The following is a 20100-nucleotide window of genomic DNA, read 5'->3' as shown; positions in this document are numbered from 1 at the left end:
ATATATATATAATATATATATATTATATATATGTATCAGTATGTGGTTTTTTTAGTATATTAACTTAAGAGATCAAAGAATTGAGCAACATGTTGTAACGAAACGTCTTCTATTCTCATCAACTTATTTATATACACAAGATTTCTCAATACTTGTATGTATACTTTAAAAATAAGAATACTTTACTTCCCTGGCTGCCTGACAACTGACTGCCATTATGAATGACACACTAACTATTTGGACCAGGAAGTTCATAAACAAAAAAGTCAACTACTTCAGCAGAAACAAATGGTTATCAATGTTCTTCACCCTGGGAAGGCAAAAGTACTTAAGATGGAAATTCAGAGAAAAACTAGCTAAAATGTACACCACCACATCATCTCTGTGTTTGGACTCAGAAACCATTTTGGTGGTGCTAAGATAACTGGCTTTGGCACGACTTATTAGTCCTTGGTTATGCTAAGAAAAATGAACCCATAGCTACTGAGTCAATTCTGACTCACAGTGATCATATAGGACAGAGTAGAACTTCCCCATAGGGCTTCCAAGGCTGTAAATCTCTGTGGAAGCAGACGGCCTCAACTTTCTTGGAGAGCACTGCTGACCTTTTGCTTAGGAGCCGAATGCTTTAATCACTGTACCAAAATGAACCCAAACATAGACTTGCAAAATATGGCCTGTATGAGAAGAAAAAGAGCTCAAGAAGATATTGAAAGGAACCCCCAAACAGAATAAAGAACATCAGGGAGACTATAAAGGTCAACGATGGTGCCATCAAAAGGCAGTAAAGATCCTTCAGTAACCTGACCTGTAGTGATTATGCAGATTTTCTACCACAAAGGATTAATAAACGATAAAAACTTTAAAAACTAAAATTTGAAAAATGGAAGAATACAAATAAAACAATTCCTGCCTAGCAATAACCATCAGTGGCACTTGAACTAATGGGGCAGGGACCATCTACCTCATTAAAAAGCACATATACAATAAACTTTATATCTAATACTTAAAATTTTTTTATAATATTTATTTGATCAGCTGTACACTAATAATGCTGCAATGCCAATCAAAAATATTTAATATTTAATAGAAAATTATGTTCAAAGGAAAATTTTCAGTCTGTAATTTCTACTTACGTGTAATTCTTTTATTGTTGTTGTTGCTATGTGCCACCGAGTTGGACTCAACCCACAATGACCTCTCCTTGTGTTTCTGAGGCAGTATCACTATGGAAGTAGATTGTCCAACCTTCCTTCTGAGGAGTAGCTGGTGGGTTTGAACTGCCAGCCTTCTGGTTAGCAGTCAAGTGCCTTAGGCACTATTGATCAGTAAGAATTTCAAGTATAAAAATGCACTTTTGTAGTTAAGTGCCATTATAGTAGTCAGGGCGTGCATAAACTTGGCTGGGCCACTGCGGTGTAGTAAATTACATAGTGTGGCTTTTCTAGCCATACGTCTTTTGTAAACTCCATGGTGGAATTTGCCTTGAGCAACTGAGTAGCTCCTGATTGCTAAAGTTATCCACCAGGGTATTTCTGTTGAACCAGCAAGAAGCAATCTTCCGGGAAATCTGCTCACTGTCAGGTATAGAGAATTCTGATGTTGGTATTGGTTAGTGGTCACTCTGCCAGGCTCAAAAAGGATCCCTTCTACATGGACAAGGAGTCTCTCTGACTGCTGGCTGAGAAAGGCACGCTGCTGATAGAGAAACACATTCCTGAGGGACACGCGCTGCTGAGAAAGACACACCAAGAGACATGCATTGTTGTGAGAGACATGCATTGCTGAGAGAGAGACACTCACTGCTGGGAGAGAGACTGAGAGAGACTGTTGGCTGAGAGATGGGGAGCTGAGAGAGACTGAGCATTGTTCCTGAACTTCTTGAATTGCAGCCTGGTGTTTCCATAATAAACCCCATAATCTTTCAGTTCTGTGTGGCCACTGCAGCAAATTATCAAACTCAGCAGAGAGGTAGCTGGTGCTGCAGGAGGAATGGTTGATGTCAGGGTTGATGAAAGGGATGGAGGGAGGCAGCATGTGTGGCCTCACAGGATTAGGCCTTGGGCTATTGATGGTGATTCTATCTTCTTGTGAGGTTAGAGAAGGTCAGAAGATGAGGCCTCCTTGACCCTTTGACAGCCATGATTATGACTGGCTTGGCAGCTGTAGTTATTCCACAAGATGAGACTGGATGTGTTGTAATCATTTCCATGGTGGAATCTGCTATGAGCAGCTAATGAGTTGAAGGAGTTGAAGAGGAGTTGCCTTTGGGGTGTGGCCTACTTCTAGTATATAGGGAAGAGCTTTGGGAAAAGTCTCTAGCTTTTTGGCTCATTATGGATCCTGATTTTGGCCCATAATCATCTCCAGTTCCTAGACTTGAATCAGTGGCTTGCCATGTTGCCTGCTGATCTTGATATTGTTGCCCACGCAGCCTGTAAGCCAACAATCTGCCATTGCGGTGTAGTAAATTACTTAGTGTGGCTTTTCTACCCATAAGTCTTTGTAAACTCCAAGGTGGGATTTTCTATGAGCAACTGAGGAGCTCCTGATTGCTGAAGTTGTCCACCTGGAGTATTTCTGTTGGGAGTGGCACAAAACAATGTTCTGGGAGGTCCCCACTCTCTCTCAGGTGCTTAGAGTTCTGATGCTACGATTGGCTAGTTTGACCACCTTGCTGGGCTCAACAGGAGGCCTCCTAGAGGCAGAACTCTCTCAGACTGCTGGTTGAGGAAGACGTGCTGCTGAAAGAGACATGCACCCCGGAAAGAGACACGTGCTGCTGGCTAGAGATGCAAGAGCCACGCATTGCTGAGTGAGAGACTGAGGGACCAGCACTGCTGGGAAAAAGACTGAGAGACTGTTGGCTGAGGGATGGTGGGCTGGGAGAGAGGCTGACCATTTTTCCTGAACCTGAATTGTAGCCTGTGGTGCTTCCCTAATAAACCCCATAATCTGTGAGCTCTGTGTGGCCACTGCAGCGAATTATCGAACCCAAGAGAGAGGTGGTGGGTGCTTTGGGAGGAACGGTTGGAGAAAGGGCTGGAGGGAGGCAGTATGTCTGGCCTGGCAGGAATAGGCCTTGGGTTACTGCTGGTAATCCTGTCTTCCTCTTGTGGGATTAGAGGAGGTCAAAACATGTGGCCTCCTTGTCCTTTTAGCAGCCATTTTACCTTCTGATCCTGGATTCATCAGCCTCAGCAGCCAGCAGCAGCATGAGTCAGAAGAAGCAGTAAGCTTGCTCCAGCAAGAGGCAGAGGTGAAGCCCAAGGTTAAGGAGCCTCCACCCAGCCCCTAGAGACAAGATGAACTCGGACTTCTAGCCTAGTCTTTCCCTTGACCCAGCAATCTGAATTTGGACTTCTAGCCTCCGAAACCCTAAGAGAGTAAATCTATTTGTTAAAACCATCCACCTGTGGTATTTCTGTTATAGCAGCACAGAGAAACAGACAGCTGCCCAGTCAATTCTCACATACAGGGCCCTATAGGACAGAGTAAAACTGCCCCACAGGGTTTCTTAGCCTGTAATCTTCATGGGAGCAGATCAAAGTCTTCTATCATGGAACAAGTGTCCTTTTGGTTAGCAGCAGAGCACTTAACTACCATGCCACAGGGCTCCTTAAAAATACCTTGCTGTTGTTAGATGCCATTGACTCTGTTTCGACTCATAGCAACCCTATGCATAACAAAGTGAAACACTGCCTGGTCCTGCATCACCCTCACAATGGTTACTATGTTTGAGCCCACTGTTGCACCCACTGTGTCAGTCCATATTGTTGAAGGTCTTCATCTTTTTTGCTAACCTTCTACTTCACAAAGAGTGATCTCCAGGGACTGGTCCCTTCTGATAACATGTCCAAAGTACACAAGATGAACTCTCACTATCCTCACTTGTAAGAAGCATTCTGGCTGTACTTCATCCAATACAAATTTGTTCATTCTTCTGGTAGTCCATGGTATATTCAATATGCTTCACCAATACCATAATTCAAATGCATCAATTTTTCTTTGGTCTTCCTTATTATTCAGCTTTCACATGCAGATGATGGGACTGAAAATAATACCACAGCTTGGGTCAGGTGCACCTTAGTCTTCAAAGTGACATTTCTGTTTTTTCAACACTTTAAAGAGATCTTTTGTAGCAGATTTGCCCAATGCAATAGGTCACTTTAATTCCTGACTGCTGCATCCATGGGCACAGACTACAGATCCAAGTAAAATGAAATCCCTGACAACTTTAGTATTTTCTACATTATCATCATATTGCTAATTGGTCCAGTTGTGAGGATTTTTGCTTTCATTATGTTGAGATGTAGGAGCTCTGGTGGAGTAGCACCTACGGCATTTGACTGGTAACCAGAAGGCTGACAGTTCAAACCCACCAGCCACTCCTCAGAAGGAAGGTTGGGCAATCTACTTCCGTAGTGATACTGCCTCGGAAACACAAGGAGGGGTCACTATGAGTCAGATCTGACTCCACAGCACTGGTCACATTTTTGGTTGCATTATGTTGAGATGTAATCCATATTGAACACTGTAGTTTTGTCTTTAGTTCAAGTCCTCTTTACTTACAGCAAGCAAGGTTGTCTTATCTGCATATTAGGGTTGTTAATGAGTCTTTCATCCAATCTACTTACATGTTCTCACATTATCTGCTCAGCATACAGACTAAGTATGGTAAAAGGATACAATCCTGACACACACATTTCTTTATTTTAAACCATGCAGTACCATCTTGTTCTAGTCAAACTGTTGTCTCTTGGTCTACGTCTATGTTTCATATAAGCATAATGAAGTGTTCTGCAATTGCTATTACATACATTATACAAGGATAAAATTATGTGGGTAATGTGGAATTTAAGGAGTTTCAAGAGAAAAGGAACAAGGTAAAATTTCTTACTGTTAAAAAAAAGCTTATTGGTGTTGTGATAGTTGGAGATGTGTGTCAACTTGGCTGGACCCCACTCCTGGTAACAAATGTGTTAGACTGGGTTTTCTAGAGAAACAAAAACCAACAAAGCTTATATAAAGAGAGAGGAAAATTTATCTTAGGAAAATGGCTCACAAATGTATAGAAGCCGGCTAGTCCAGCTGGACATGCACACGAGCACTCCATCATTAAATGGAAGTGGTATATCAGAGATCGGGCTCGAGCAGGACCTGAAGGCACAAGGAAGTTGCATGAGGAAGTGGCCCAAATGCCTATGGTCTCCATTCCAGTCACATTACCTTCCCTGTCCCACTCTGCACCTATGGCCTCATGGGGAGTTCCTTATGATCAGTTGACTGAGGAAGAGAAAACTTGTGCCTGGTTCATGTGTACATGGTTCTGCGCAATATGCAGGCACCACTCGAAAGTGGACAGCAGCAGCACTGCAGCCCCTTTTTGGAACTTCCTTAAAGGACAGTGGTGAAGGGAAATCCTCCCAATGGGCAGAACTTTGAGCCGTGCATATGGCTGTTCACTTTGCATGGAACAAGAAATGGCCAGATGTGCAATCATATACAGATTCATGGGCTGTGGCTAACGGCTTAGCTGGATATTCTGGGACTTGGAAGGAGAATGACTAGAAGATTGGTGATAAGGATGTATGGGGAAGAGGTATGTGACTAGATCTCTCTGAATGGGCCAAAGGAGTAAAAGTATTTGTGTCTCATGTGAATGCCCACCAAAAAGTGACTCGGCAGAGGAGGACTTTTAACAATCAGGTGGATAGGAAGACACGTTCAGTGAAAACCAGCCGTCCTTTTTCCCCAGCTACTCCTGTCATTGCTCAATGGGCTCATGAACAAAGTGGCCATGGTGGTAGGGATGCAGGTTATGCATGGGCTCAGCAACATGGACTCCCACTTACCAAGGCTGATTTGGCTACTGCCACTGCTGAGTGCTCAATCTGCCAACAGCAGAGACCAACACTGAGTCCGCGATATGGAACCATTCCTTGGGGTGATCAGCCAGCAACCCAGTGGCAGGTTGATTACACTGGACCACTTCCACCATGGAATGGACAGTGTTTTGTTCTTACTAGAATAGATACTTATTCTGGATATGGATTTGCCTTCCCTGCACGCAATGCTTCTGCTAAAACTACCATCTGTGGACTTACAGAATGCCTTATCCACCATCATGGCATCCAACACAGCACTGCTTTGGATCAAGGGACTCATTTCACAGCACATGAAGTGTGGCAATGAGCTTCAGCTCATGGAATTCACTGGTCTTACCATGTTCCCCATCATCCTGAAGCAGCTTGCTTGATAAAACGATGGAAATGGCCTCTTAAAAACACAAATACAGCACCAGCTAGGTGGCAATACCTTGAAGGGTTGGGGCAATGTTCTCCAGGAGGCTGTATATGCTCTAAACCAGCATCCAATATATGGTTCTGTTTCTCCAATAGCCAGGATTCACAGGTCCAGGAACCAAGGGGTGGAAGCAGGAGTGGTACCACTCACTATTACCTCTAGTGACCCACTCAAAAAATTTTTGCTTCCTGTCCCTGATACCCTATGCTCTACAGGAGATTCTTTAGGACGTCTCTTAGTACTACCATGCCCTGTGATTAAAGTCAATGGAAAATTACAGCAACTCAATTCTGATATAACTGTTAATGGCCCAGACCCTTCAGGAATGAAGGTTTGGATCACCCCACCAGGCAAAGAACCATGACCAGCTGAGGTGCTTGCTGAGGGCAAGGGAAATACAGAATGGGTGGTGGAAGAAGGTAGTTCTGAATTTCAGCTACGACCACGTGACCAGCTGCAGAAACTAGGACTGTGATTGTTTTATTTCTTCATTGTATATGTGCATCAAATATTTTTGTTTCCTTCTGTTATGAGCTGTGAAATGTTAATAAGATTAATGCATTTTGGTTGTATGTGTGTTAGTGTATCATGTTAGGCACAAGTATGACTTTGTAATTGTCCTTATTTAGAGATTATATATGTTTAAGAAGATGTGTATAACTGCCAACTTGACACGGGCGGACTGTGATACTTGGAGCTGTGTGTCAATTTGGCTGGACTCCAGTTCTGTGTGGTTGTTCCCATGATGGGACTGGATGACTGTGTTCTGAGTGGCCAATCTGCTGAAGGGGAGTTTCCTTAGGGGTGTGGCCTGCTTCCAGGATATCCAGGGACATCCTGGGAAGAGGAACATTCTTCCGTGGATCGGGATTGTGTGGTGCTGCCTGCAACCGTTTGTGAGTGAGCAGTCCACCATTTGGCCTGGAGATCTTGGATTCATCATTTGTTGGAGTCAACAGCCAGTGTCCTGCCTGCCAGCCTTGAGCTTCTCGTCCCCCTGCAGGGAAAAGCCTCCAGCCGGACATTTGCTTCAGGGACTCTGGACTTTTCAGCTTCTGTATGTTTGTTAGCCGTTTTCCTAAGATAAATTTCTCTCTCTATATATATATATAAGCTTTGCTGGTTTTTGTTTCTCTAGAGAACCCAGTCTAACACAGGTGTATTTCAAATCAATGACATTAAGTACCAAACTACTATATATTTAGATCCCACTGAATAGATATTTTAAAAAGATTAAAGTTTTATTTTCAAATTCAGTATTTACAATACTACAGACATAATGTCCTTTATAATCAATTAAACTTAAAAAGAATAATTTTAGATACTAACTTAAAAATGTGTGAGGAGACATCATTTTTCACAATTCTTTTACAGGTAATACAAGCAAAAGGTTTGAAGAACACTGCTATAGAAATTGTGTGGCCTACCCCTCTATCTATGACTGTGGTAACTGTACAACATAAAAACTGAAGGGTCATAGGAAACCAAGTAGGAACATTCTAATTCAATCAATTAAAAAGGTACATGGCTGCTTAAACTACTTCAGAATCATATAGCAGACACTTAGATACTTTACTACGCACAAGAAGAAATCTGAAGTCTCTTTAAAAGGTCAAGGTCTTCTTAAACCAATCAAAACTTGGAGGCACTATCCAAAACATATTATCTCAAGTAGAAACAATGGCCATAAATGACTAAGAAGAGTTCTTTCAGTACAGAAAAAAAGTAAGTGGCATTCTACTTTGAGAAACATATAGATCAACAGATAGCAGAATTCTGAGTATATGGGAGACATATTCTCCATCTACTTACTGTGGGAACCTAAGGATTTGGCCATGACTGTACAAATATCAAGGCTGGGAGGGGTGATGGGCAGAAAAACCAAGAGAGATTGATTGGGATAAATGTTATTTCCATGGCCAACACACATAATCACAGTGGAAGCTGCACTATAACTCAAACATTTCAACTATGGGCATAAAGCAATTACACCCCAATCACTCAATACCAAAATTTCTCATCCATAAAAAGAGATTAAAACTAGATGATCTTCAAGATAATTTCTAACTTAAAAAGTCAGTAATTGTGACTTTACTTATTCGTTGGATACATACATTTGAGAACTATATACATAATGTATGGAATCATTTTATAACTTAAATAGTATTATATTATGCATATTCCTTTCATATAACTATATAATACTCCCATCTTATTATTTAGAAACTCATATAACAAGAATTTCAAATTTATAGACTAATTAAAGAACAACATCTAAAAATTTTAGTAAATACCCAAATCTTCAAAGCACTAGATTCTTTTCTGTATTAAACTATTCCAAAAGTAGTACCAGATGACAAATAATTAAAAACGTGATCCGAGAGCCACAGAGCAGCATTAATCCACTCTTCCCAGTTCAGACAAAGGATTCTGCTTTGCAGGACTTAGTTTCATTTTTACCTAACCTAACCCATTAAAATCCAGTCCTTCTTGGCACCATACCATTCAATATCTCTATTTTCTTTTCTAAGTTCCTTCTTAAGTTTGTCATGAGACTTCATCCACCTAGAAGAACTTGTCATTCGAGCAGAAAACCCTCAAAATATTTCCTTCAGTGCTCTTTCCTATTATGCAATTACTCAGTGATTTCCTTCATGAAAAGATGGATTACAGTGAAAAGTAAAAGAGAAAAAAGGATTGCAGCCAATGTAATTTTAGAACAGAGGTGAAACTGAAAACTATCACTGATAAGGTTCAAATCTATGCCTTATTATAAACCAATAAGCAAAATCAAACTGAAACTGAAGCACTGACAGATCATAAGCTAATATACAAGTAGACTCCACACACAATCTCTAAACATGTTACTCTTTAGAATAAAGAATCAAGCTTTTTGATATACATACCTAATAGTGTCCTGCTCCATGTCTAACCATATCTTAATCTTTTGGTTTATTATTCATTTACAAAACACTCAAGCTAAAGTTTCCCACAATATCATAGGCTTTTCAACACGTATATTTTTTATACACATCAATGGCCTCTGATTACATATCATACGCAACTATTTACACTTAAGAGATCCCTATTCATTTCTTCTCCAGTTCTTACCATTCCTCTCATTAAAATTCTAAGCCATGTGTTTCTTCCCCATCTCTTACTTTTCAATTGCCTCCTCAGGTCATAGACTCTCCTCCCCAAATCAGGAATCCTTATGTTCAAATCTTTTTCCCCTCAATATTCTCTAAACATGGCAATTCCCTCCATATTAACCCTTTCCTCTGTTTCTTATCACTTCTGCCCCAGAACCAGCAGAAATGTACACCAAGAGATAAGTGTTCTGGACCACTGACATTCTCCTTCATCCTCACATTCTGTCCTTCCATCTATACAAGAATGTAAGAGTTGTGTTATTACTGTTACTATTAAGCTTAAAATCATATGTTAAGGTACTGACAACATATAAAGAGAATCTATGATAAAGCCCAAGAAACACTGAGGGAAGGATTCTAGTGAACAGGAGAAAAAGAGCTGCTTACCTCTAAGCTACATTCTCTGAAAAAAATTAGTGACAGCACACATTTTAAAGGACAGTATATGGGTATTTTTAAAATAAAATTTCTGAACACTCACCCAAGAAATTAGGATAGAGGTGGTCAATATTGTCCACAACATAGTTACACTTGGGACATCTATTATTGTCCTCCAAACTTTGATGAATACACTTGTAGCTATCAGTAAAGGAAAAATAAAACAGGTATAATTCAATCAATGATAAATCAATAAATTTGTCACAAAATAATGCCTACTAGTCTTTATTACTCATCAAAATTATTTCAGTTTATATTTTTACATCATAAATAAGATACTTAGGGCATTTACTGGCTTATTAGTATATAAAAGTTATTACAAAACAAACACTAATAACAAGCCTAGTAGAAATCATTCTCTATTTTTTTTAATATACTGACTAAATTTTAAGTTTATGTAATTTAAATCATGCATAACAAAACTAAGAAAAAGTAAATGCCTGTGGATCAGTTGAGAGACTACTGGTATTCACAAGAGTGCTGACATCCATAACAAACAAAGAACAAATTCGAATTTAAAAAAAATAGGACAATTAACAAAGGGCAAAAATCAGTCAACAAGCATGAAAAAATCATTACCTATACTAATAAAAGAAAACTGATTTAACATTATAGACTAGCTTTTACCAACCAGAATGGAATAATCATAAATAAATAAATGAATTGTTGATATTTAACAATTACATGTAGATATGGACAATTTTGTGCACTACTGGAGGAAATTTAATGGGCACAACTTTTTGAAAAGGCAAGTAACATGAAAAACTTTGACCTAGTGATTTTACTTTTAGGAATTTATCCTAAGAAAGCAGAGATGTATACGTAACAAAAATATTCAATGTTGATTTATCTATAAATAGCAAAATAAATTAGATTCAACCTAAGCATTAGGAAATCCATTAAACATATTTGTAAACATCATTGCAATGAAATGTTAAGCAAGCAATAAAAACCATATTATAATATGTAACTATATGCCATTAAAAATAACATACTAACATAGTGGTTAAGGAATTTGGTGCTAACCAAGAAAGCTAACAGTTCAAACCCACTAGCTTCAACACAGGAAGAAGATGAGGCAATCTATTTCTGTAAAGACTTACAGCCTTGGAAACTCAATGAGGATCCTTATGAGTCAGAATTGACTCAATGTCAGTGAGTTTAACAGCTATTAATAGTTATCCATAGAGAAATAAGATTACAGGAAACTTTTCCTTTTCTTACATTATATATTTCAGAAATGTTTTATCTTTTTCAAATATGGATTACCTTTTAATTAAAAAAGGTTTAAAGATCGTTCAGCTAAATTACAGTGAAATATCTAACATGAGAAAAAAAATGTCACTACACTACTATATTATTAAATAAATATGGCAATCTATGAAACAGTGGCTAAAGCATGATTCCATTTCTGTAAAAACATTGTGTATGTAAAAAAAAAAAAAAAAAATAGGGCTTTTACTGGTAAGATGACGGAACAAGCAAACTACATAGACCCTCTACAACAAAGAGGAACCAATTAACACAGATATAGAAGATAATCCTGGAGCCCCAAGCTTTGAAAGAAAGGATACAAAAGAGTACTAAACTCTAACCAGTAGAAGAACCTGCATGAAAACACCAAAAAAGGAGACATACGAAGCTGTAGTCTGTCAGCAATCCTGCCGTCACAGACAGCTTGGATATTGCCAGGTGGTGTTGGGACCTAAGCATTAACCTAAAATTTGGCCCTGCAAGCCAGGGGCTGCAAGGAGGACTGGACTGGTGGCTGGTGAATAAAAGGAGAAGCAGCAAAGAGGGAGACGGGCTAAGCTGTGGATTTTGGCTGCCCAAAGAATGCAGCCATTTTGAATGTTTACAAGCAGTTTCAACCATTTCTCAGATTCCAGGGACCTATGAATAGGCTCCATTTGCCAGGGAACGAAAGGACATTCTGAACATAAATGACTGAAAAGGTTCTAGTTTTCCTTTTGCTCTCTTCCCCATTCCCGGTTCCCATTTTTTTCTTTGTTGTGGTTATCCCCATTCCTTGATTTTTTTTTTTTTTTTTTGCATTTTTCCCAATTTTTTCTTCATTATTCTCCTACTCTACCTCTTTTCTCTTATTATCTCCCCAACCCCCCGATATTGTGGGATTTTTTTTTCTTTCTCTCTTTTTTCATTGATTGTTCCTCTGTGTTTATGTGGTGTGGTTTTTTGTCTGTTTGCTTTTATTTTTTTGATGATTTTTCAATTGTTTTTTTCTAACTAACTGGAAGACAGCAATCATGCCCATACAACACAACTGCACTCACACCTCCTGCAGCTCCACTTACTGAATAAGAATCACCACTTCCTTCTCCAACTGGCCAACGATAAATGACCACCAAGAAAAGCCTGACTCCCCCTTAACTGCTCTTCACAGTTAACAGAGATCTAAATACAACAATGTCACAATGTCTCAGAAACAACAGACCACCACAGTCCACACAAAGAAGCAAGATAAAGCAGTAGAAACAAGAGAGGAGGATATACACCCAGAACACATCCCTAAAGCAGCAGCAGTATTGGAACTCCCTGATAAAGAATTCACAAGAATTATACTTAGGTATCTTCCACGGATTGAGAGACAGATCAAGGAATACGGACACAACACTAGAAAAATTTGGGAAGAAAATACAAGACCAAAATGACAAAATAAATGAAAAATTAGAAATGATAAAAAATCTACAGATAGAAATCCAGAAGATTAATACTAATATTCTAGAAATAGATAACACATTGAAAGGGCAAAGAAGTAGAACTGAATCAATGGAAAACAGAATTAATGAGACTGAAGACAAATACCTGAATACTTCTTTGGAAAGGGATCAATCAGAAAAAAGATCAAAACAAAATGAGGAAAGCCTAAGGTTCATGTGGGATACCATCAAAAGGAACAACCTATGTGTAATTGGAATTCCAGAACAAGAAGAAAAAAGAAAACCACCGAGAAAATTGTCCAGGATTTGTTAGAAGAGAATTTCCCTGATATGATGAAAGATGAGAATGTATCCATTTAAGAAGTCCAATGAGCCCCAAACAGAACAGACCCAAAAGGATATCACCAAGACATATCATTATCAAACTTATCAAAATCAAAGACAAAGAAAGAATCCTAAAAACAGGATGAGAAAAAAGAAAAGTTATCTACAAAGAATTACCAATAAGACTAAGCTCTGAGTTCTCAGCAGAAACCATACAGGCAAGAAGGCAATGGGACAACAGATATAAAACCCTAAAAGAAAAAAATTTCCAACCAAGAATTATATGTTGTTGTTGTTGTTGTTATGTGCCGTCAAGTTGGACCTGACTCATAGCGACCCCTCCTTGGGTTTTCCAGGCAGTATCACTACAGAAGTGGACTGCCTAACTTTCCTTCTGAGGAGTGTCTGGTGGGTCTGAACCGCCAGCCTTCTGGTTAGTAGTCAAATGCCTTAGGCACTATGCTACCAGAGTTCCTAAGAATTATATACCCAGGAAAATTGCCTCTCAAATATGATGATGAAATTAGGAGATTTCCAGATAAGCTGAAATTAAGGGAATTCAATAAAACCAGAACAACCTTACAAGAGATAATAAAGGAAGTCCTTCTAACAGAGAACCAATAATACCACACAACAATCATTAATACACAAGATAACAAAACCCAGAAACCAACATATCTATGGAAGTATTCAAAGTAAAATAAGTTTACAAGACTGCAAACAGGGAACCAGAAACATCAATTGGCAAATGAGGACAACTACAAACCAAAAAGAGGGAAAAAACAGCTCAGTTACAGAACTTCTCTATGGTGAGGAAGTGAAGAGAGATGCAAGATAGACTGCACTGTTCTAAACTTGGGGAAAAAATTATAAAGTACAGGGTAACTTGAAAGAAAAAGCATAAACCTTCAAATCACAATAAAAAAAGAAGATAAGCACAAATATTTAGCAAATACTAAAACAATAGTAAGAAAGGAAATAACAACATGATTCATAAACATAATGAGCTCAGCACAGAAAATTATATGGTACAAAGAAACCAGGAACACCATGAAAAAACACATAACAAAATGACAGCAACTAATTCATGTTGCTGTTGTTATGTGCCGTCGAGTTGGCCCCGACTCACTGCAACCCCTCCGTGGATTTCCGAGGTAGTATCACTACAGAAGTAGACTGCCCAACCTTCCTTCTGAGGAGTGGCTGGTTGGTAGTTGTCTATAATTACATTGAATGTCAATGGATTAAATGCATTTTTTAAGAGATAGAGAGTTACACACTGGATAAGATAACATAACCCATCAATATAATGTCTAAAAGAGACATATCTTAAAGACAAAGACAAAAATAGACTAAAAATCAAAGGTAGGAAAAAGATATATCAAGCAAAATGGCAGCCAAAAAAGAGCAGGAGTGACAAAATTAATTTCTGATAAAACTGACTTTCAGACAAAAACCACCATAACAGACAAGGAAGGACATTATATAATGATTAAAGGAGCAACTGAACATGAAGATATAACCAAAAAAAAAAAAATATATATATATACACACACACACACACACACATATACGCATATATATACGGACCCAATGAAAGAGCCCCAAAATACATAAATCAGATGTTAACAGAATTGAAAAGGCAAATAGATGACTCCACAGTCATAGTAGGAGAGTTTAATACATCATTTTCAATGAAAGATAGAACAACTGGAAAGAAACTCAACAAAGATGCAGAAGAGCTAAAAAATACAAGCCACCAACTTGACCTTATAGACATCTACAAAGCACTTCACCCAACAACAGCACAATATACATTCTTTTCCAGTGCATGGAACATTCTCCATGATAAACCATATGTTAGGCCATAAAGCAAGCCTTTATAAATTTAAAAACAGTGAAATACTGTAAAGCATATTCTCAGATCACAATGCTATCAAATTAGAAATCAACAATAAGAAGATCTATGGAAAAAGAACAAACACATGGAAATTGAACAACACCCTCCTTAAGAACAACTAAGTAATAGAAGAAATAAAAATTGATATTCAAAAATTCTTTGAATCAAATGAGAGTGAAAATACAACATATCCAAATATATGGGACACAGCAAAAGCAGTGATCACAGGCCAATTTATAGCAATAAATGTACACATCAAAAAAGAGTAAAGAGCCAAAATAAACGTTTTAAACCAACATATCCAGAAACTAGAAAAACAAGAGCAAGTAAAGCTTATAGACACCAGAAGAAAGTAAATAATAAAGAGTCAAGCAGAAATCAATCAAACAGAAAATAAAAGACAATAGAAAAAATCAATAAGACTAAAAGTTGGTTTTTGGAAAAGATTAATAAAATTGACAAACAACTGGTAAATTAAACAAAGGAAAAGTGGGAGAGAACACAAATAACACGAATAAGAAACAAAATGGGTGACATCAAACAGAACCAACTGAAATAAAAAGGGTAATATTATACTATGAAAAACTGTACTCCAACAAATTTGAAAATCTGGAAGAAATGGACAGGTTTCTAGAAACACACTACTTACCTAAACTAACTGTGGTAGTTATGTTTGGGTATCAACTTGGCTGGGCCTGGTTGAGTGGCTGGGCAGCTGGTGGTAATTATTCCCCATGATGAGAATGGCAATCAAGTCCATGCTGGGATCTACCACCAGCAACTGAGTAGTTGCCTTTGGGAATGCTTCCTGTATTTAAGGAGAAGCCTTGGGAATGGTCTCTGGCTTATGGCATGCTTGGACCCTGCATGTAGTCGTGTCTTTGCTGAGCAGCCTGCCATGCTCTGCCAACCTTGGGACTTACAACGGACTTGAATTAATGGTCTGTTGTTGGTTTGGTAACATCGGGACTGTGCCATTTTATTTGTCAACCTTGGGCTTCTCAGCCTCAGCAGCCAGCAGCTGTCTGAGTGAAGAAATGTCTCTAGTTTCAGTGGGCCGGGAGCTGGAGGCAGAGCTGAACCCCAAGGCTGAGGGGCTTTCACCCAGCCCCTAGAGTTTGGCACTTTGAACTTGGACTTAACGCCTCCAAATTATAAGAATAAACTGCTGTTTGTTAAGGCCATCCCATTTGTGGTATACTCTTGTCAGAGTGGCACTATGTAACCAGAACACTAACACAGACTGAGGTGGAAAAGTTGAACAGATCCATAACTAAAGGAAAAATTGAACAGGTCATCAAAAGATTACCAATTAAAAAAAAAAAGTCCTGGCCCAGATGGTTTCACTGGAGAATTCTACAAAACATTCAGAGAAGAACTGACACCAATCCTACTCAAACAATTCCAAAACACAGAAAAGGATGGAATCCTCCCTAATCCATTTTATGAAGCAAGCATGACCTTGATACCAAAACCAGGAAAAGATCACTCAAAAGGAAAACTACAGACCAATATCCCTCATGAATATAGATGCAAAAATCTTCAACAAAATCCTCACTAACAGACTCCAAAAGCATATAAAAAAAAATAAATCATTGTGACCAAGTAGGGTTCATATCAGCTATGCAAGGATGGTTCAACATCAGAAAAACAATCAACATCATCCACTACATAAATAAAACAAAAGAAAAGAACCGCATGATCATATCAATTGATGCAGAAGAGGCATTTGATAAAATCCAACACCCATTCTTGATCAAAACTCTCAGCGAAACAGGAACACAAGGAACATTCCTCAACATAATAAAGGGCATATATGCAAAATCAACAGCCAACACTATTCTTAATGGAGAGAGACTGAAACCATTCCCCTTGCTAACAGGAAGCAGACAAGGATGCCTACTATCACCACTTCTATTCAACATTGTACTAGAAGTCCTACAAGGGTAATAATGCAAGAAAGGGAAATCAAAGGCATCCAAATTGGTAAGGAAGAAGTCAAACTATCCCTATTTGCCGATGGTATGATCCTGTACCTAGAAAACCCAAAAGGCTCAGTCAAAAATCTACTGGAACTAACTGAGAAATTTAGCATAGTTGCAGGATACAAGATCAACATCCAAAATCAGCTGGATTACTCTACACCAGCAAAGAGACTGCTGAAAAAGAAATAAGGAAATCAATATACTTTACATGTTGTTGTTGTTGCTATATGCCGTCAAGTCGGCGCTGACTCATAGTGACCCCTCCTTGGGTTTCCGAGGCAGTATCACTACGGAAGTAGATTGCCCACCCGTCCTTCCGAGGAGTGGCTGGTGGGTTTGAACCGCCAGCCTTCTGGTTAGCAGTCAAGTGCCTTAGGCACTATGCTACCAGAGCTCCCACCGTTTACAACAGCTACCAAAAAAATAAAATAATTGTCGGTAAATCTTACCAGGGGCACAAAAGACCTATACAAAGAAAAGTATAAAAGACTACTTCAAGAAACCATAAAAGATCGACCTAAATGGAAGTACATACCATGCTCATGTATAGGAAGATTGAAAATTGTGAAAACATCAATTCTACCCAAAGCAATCTACACCTTCAATGCAATCCCAATACAGATCCCATCAACTCTCTTTAAGGATACACAAAAACAATCACTAATTCTACCCAAAGCAATCTATACATTCAATGTAATCCCAATCCAGATCCCATCAACAGTCTTTAAGGATACAAAAAACCAATCACTAGCTTTTTATGTAAAGGAAAGAGACCTCAAATAAGCAAAGCACTACTGAAGAAGAACAAAGTAGGAGGTCTCACATTGCTAGATCTCAAAACCTACTATGCAGCCACAGTAATCAAAACAGCCTGGTATTGGTACAATGATAGACACACAAACCTATGGAATAGAATTGAGAACCTAGAAACAGATCCATTGACCTACGGTCAGCTGATGTCTGACAAAAGGCCGAAATCCATTAAATGGGAAAGAGACGGTCTCTTTAATAAATGATGCTGGCAAAACTGGATATCCATTTGCAGAAAAATGAAACAAGATCTGTATTTCACACCATTCACAAAAACTAAGTCTACATGGATCAAAGACTTAAATGTGAAACCTAAAACCATGAAGTTCTTCAAGGAAAAACTAGGAGCAAACTTAGGGGCCCTAATATATGGCATAAATAGATTATCAAGCATAACCCAAATGTGCAAACAGCAGAACATAAACTAAATGAATAATAATCCAAATTAAAAAATAGACAAATAATCCAATTAAGAAATGGGCAGAAGACATGAATAGACACTTCACCAAAGAGGAGATCTAGGAGGCCAACAAACATATGAAGTATTGCTCATGATCATAAGCCATTTGTCGTTGTTGTTGTTGTAATGTGCCATCAAGTCGAACCCGACTCAGCGACCCCTCCTTGGGTTTCCAAGGCAGTATCATTACAGAAGTAGATTGCCCAACCTTCCTTCTGAGAAGTGGCTGGTGGGTTTGAACCACCAGCCTTCTGGTTAGCAGTTAAGTGCCTTAGGCACTATGATACCAGAGATCCTCCTAAGCCATTGTGGCTGTTGTTGTTGTTATGTGCCGTCGAGTCGGACCCAACTCATAGTGACCCCTCCTTGGGTTTCCAAGGCAGTATCACTACGGAAGTAGATTGCCCCATCTTCCTTCCGACCTAAGCCATTAGAGAGATGAAAATCAAAATAACAATGAGATACCATCTTGCCCCAGCACTGGTAGCAGGGTTCAACAAGACAGAAAATAACAAATGCTGGTGAGGATGCAGAGAGACTGGGACTCTTATACACTGCTGGTGGACCTGTAAAATGGTACAACCATTCGTATGGAATGTTAAGGTACTGGATCAATTTGTGGACCAAAAAAAATAGTACTGAGAAACAATCAGCCTGAAAAGACCAACCCCATGCATCTATCAACCTAAAAGCAAGACCTACATGACCAGAATTTCATCAGGAATACCGAACAGAGGTGATTCATAAATCATAATAATATGTCAGTGTACTGATATACCAGGAAATAAAAATTATTCAAGGTAAGATGGACTTTAAAAAAACTAACAAAAAAGTTGTGAAAAAAATACATAATCACTCCATACCAGGGATAACCTCTATGGAGTTGGGCAAGAAAGGCTAAGGGGAAGGAAGACTTCTACATTTCATATTACATCTTTCTATACAACAAAAATTGTTTTTTTTTTAGCAATGAGTATATACTGCTGTTATTATAATATTTTTAAATTTTAATACAAAAAACAGATAATGCAAGCTAACAAAGCTATTTTAATTCCAAATTTGTTTTTCAATAACTGGCAGATTGGGGAAACTTATCAATGAAGCATCATGTTCTACAGCAAACTTAAGGACTTACAAAATATTATTAACACCCAATACCCTTCATGACTAAGGGATATCAACCTGCCAGATACCATACCAAATTTCTGTATAAAATTATGAGCCTACTTACTTAGTATTGATACTTACTTACTTACTTACAAATCAATACTTACTTAAGTATTGATTTGGGTGAAGAGAAGGCCAATGTACCAAATGTGAGTGATCAACATGGTGGCATTGAGGAAGAGAAAGACATAGAGAGGTACATGGGAGATACAGACAACAAAGATGAATCCTTTTACACATACAGTACTGCACTGTCAGTGAAGGCAAACATGGGTACACGGATGGATAGATGGGTGGACAGATGGGTGGACAGGCAGAACTAGTAGGTATGTCTATGAAGTGGGAGTGTACCCAAGAACATGTACAGGGTTGGCAGACAATGGTACTATAAGTTTATGTGTATGATCTGAATTCCCAGGTGTATAGTAGAGCTGACAAGAGGCAAGGTGGTAGTCACTGCTTAGTCACAGCCAGCGACCCAGAGGGACTGAGTAGTTGAACCTGTGGGCTCAGGACCAGAGTCATAGGGGACATCAAGATCAACTGGCATAACATACTACACAAAACATTGTTCCACCTCCTACTTTGGTGAGTAGCGACTGGGATCTTAAAAGCTTGCAAGCTGCCATCTAGATGCAACGATAGGTGTCTCCTCGTCCAGAGCAAAGAAGAATGAAGAAAACCAAAAATTTATGGATACAATCAGTCCTAGCGACTGGTACATCATACAATCTGCAGCCTATATGACTATGAGACCAAAAGAACTAGATGGTGCCTGGCTACCAATGTCAACCACTTGGAGGGGGATCTATGTAAGAGATCCTGGATAGAGAGGGAGAACCATGTGGAGAAAACTCAAAATCATTTGGAGAAAAAA

At 38.8% G+C, this 20100-nt stretch overlaps 1 protein-coding gene across 1 annotated transcript in view; it reads right to left on the bottom strand.

Annotated features, from left to right (window-relative positions):
- Window positions 1-20100, bottom strand: part of COP1 (COP1 E3 ubiquitin ligase) — a 377440-nt gene that overhangs the window by 314231 nt on the left and 43109 nt on the right. Inside the window, exon 3 of the mRNA XM_007947084.2 lies at window positions 9940-10037. Within this exon, the coding sequence (XP_007945275.2) occupies window positions 9940-10037 (98 nt within the window). The remainder of the gene's footprint in view (window positions 1-9939; window positions 10038-20100) is intronic.

This window comes from Orycteropus afer, unplaced genomic scaffold (assembly GCF_000298275.1).
Source record: "Orycteropus afer afer isolate SDZICR_OR568_19922 unplaced genomic scaffold, OryAfe1.0 scaffold00175, whole genome shotgun sequence".
In the NCBI taxonomy this organism is placed as follows: domain Eukaryota; kingdom Metazoa; phylum Chordata; class Mammalia; order Tubulidentata; family Orycteropodidae; genus Orycteropus; species Orycteropus afer.
Note: the sequence above shows the minus strand (reverse complement) of the source record. Positions and strands in the feature narration are given on the sequence as shown.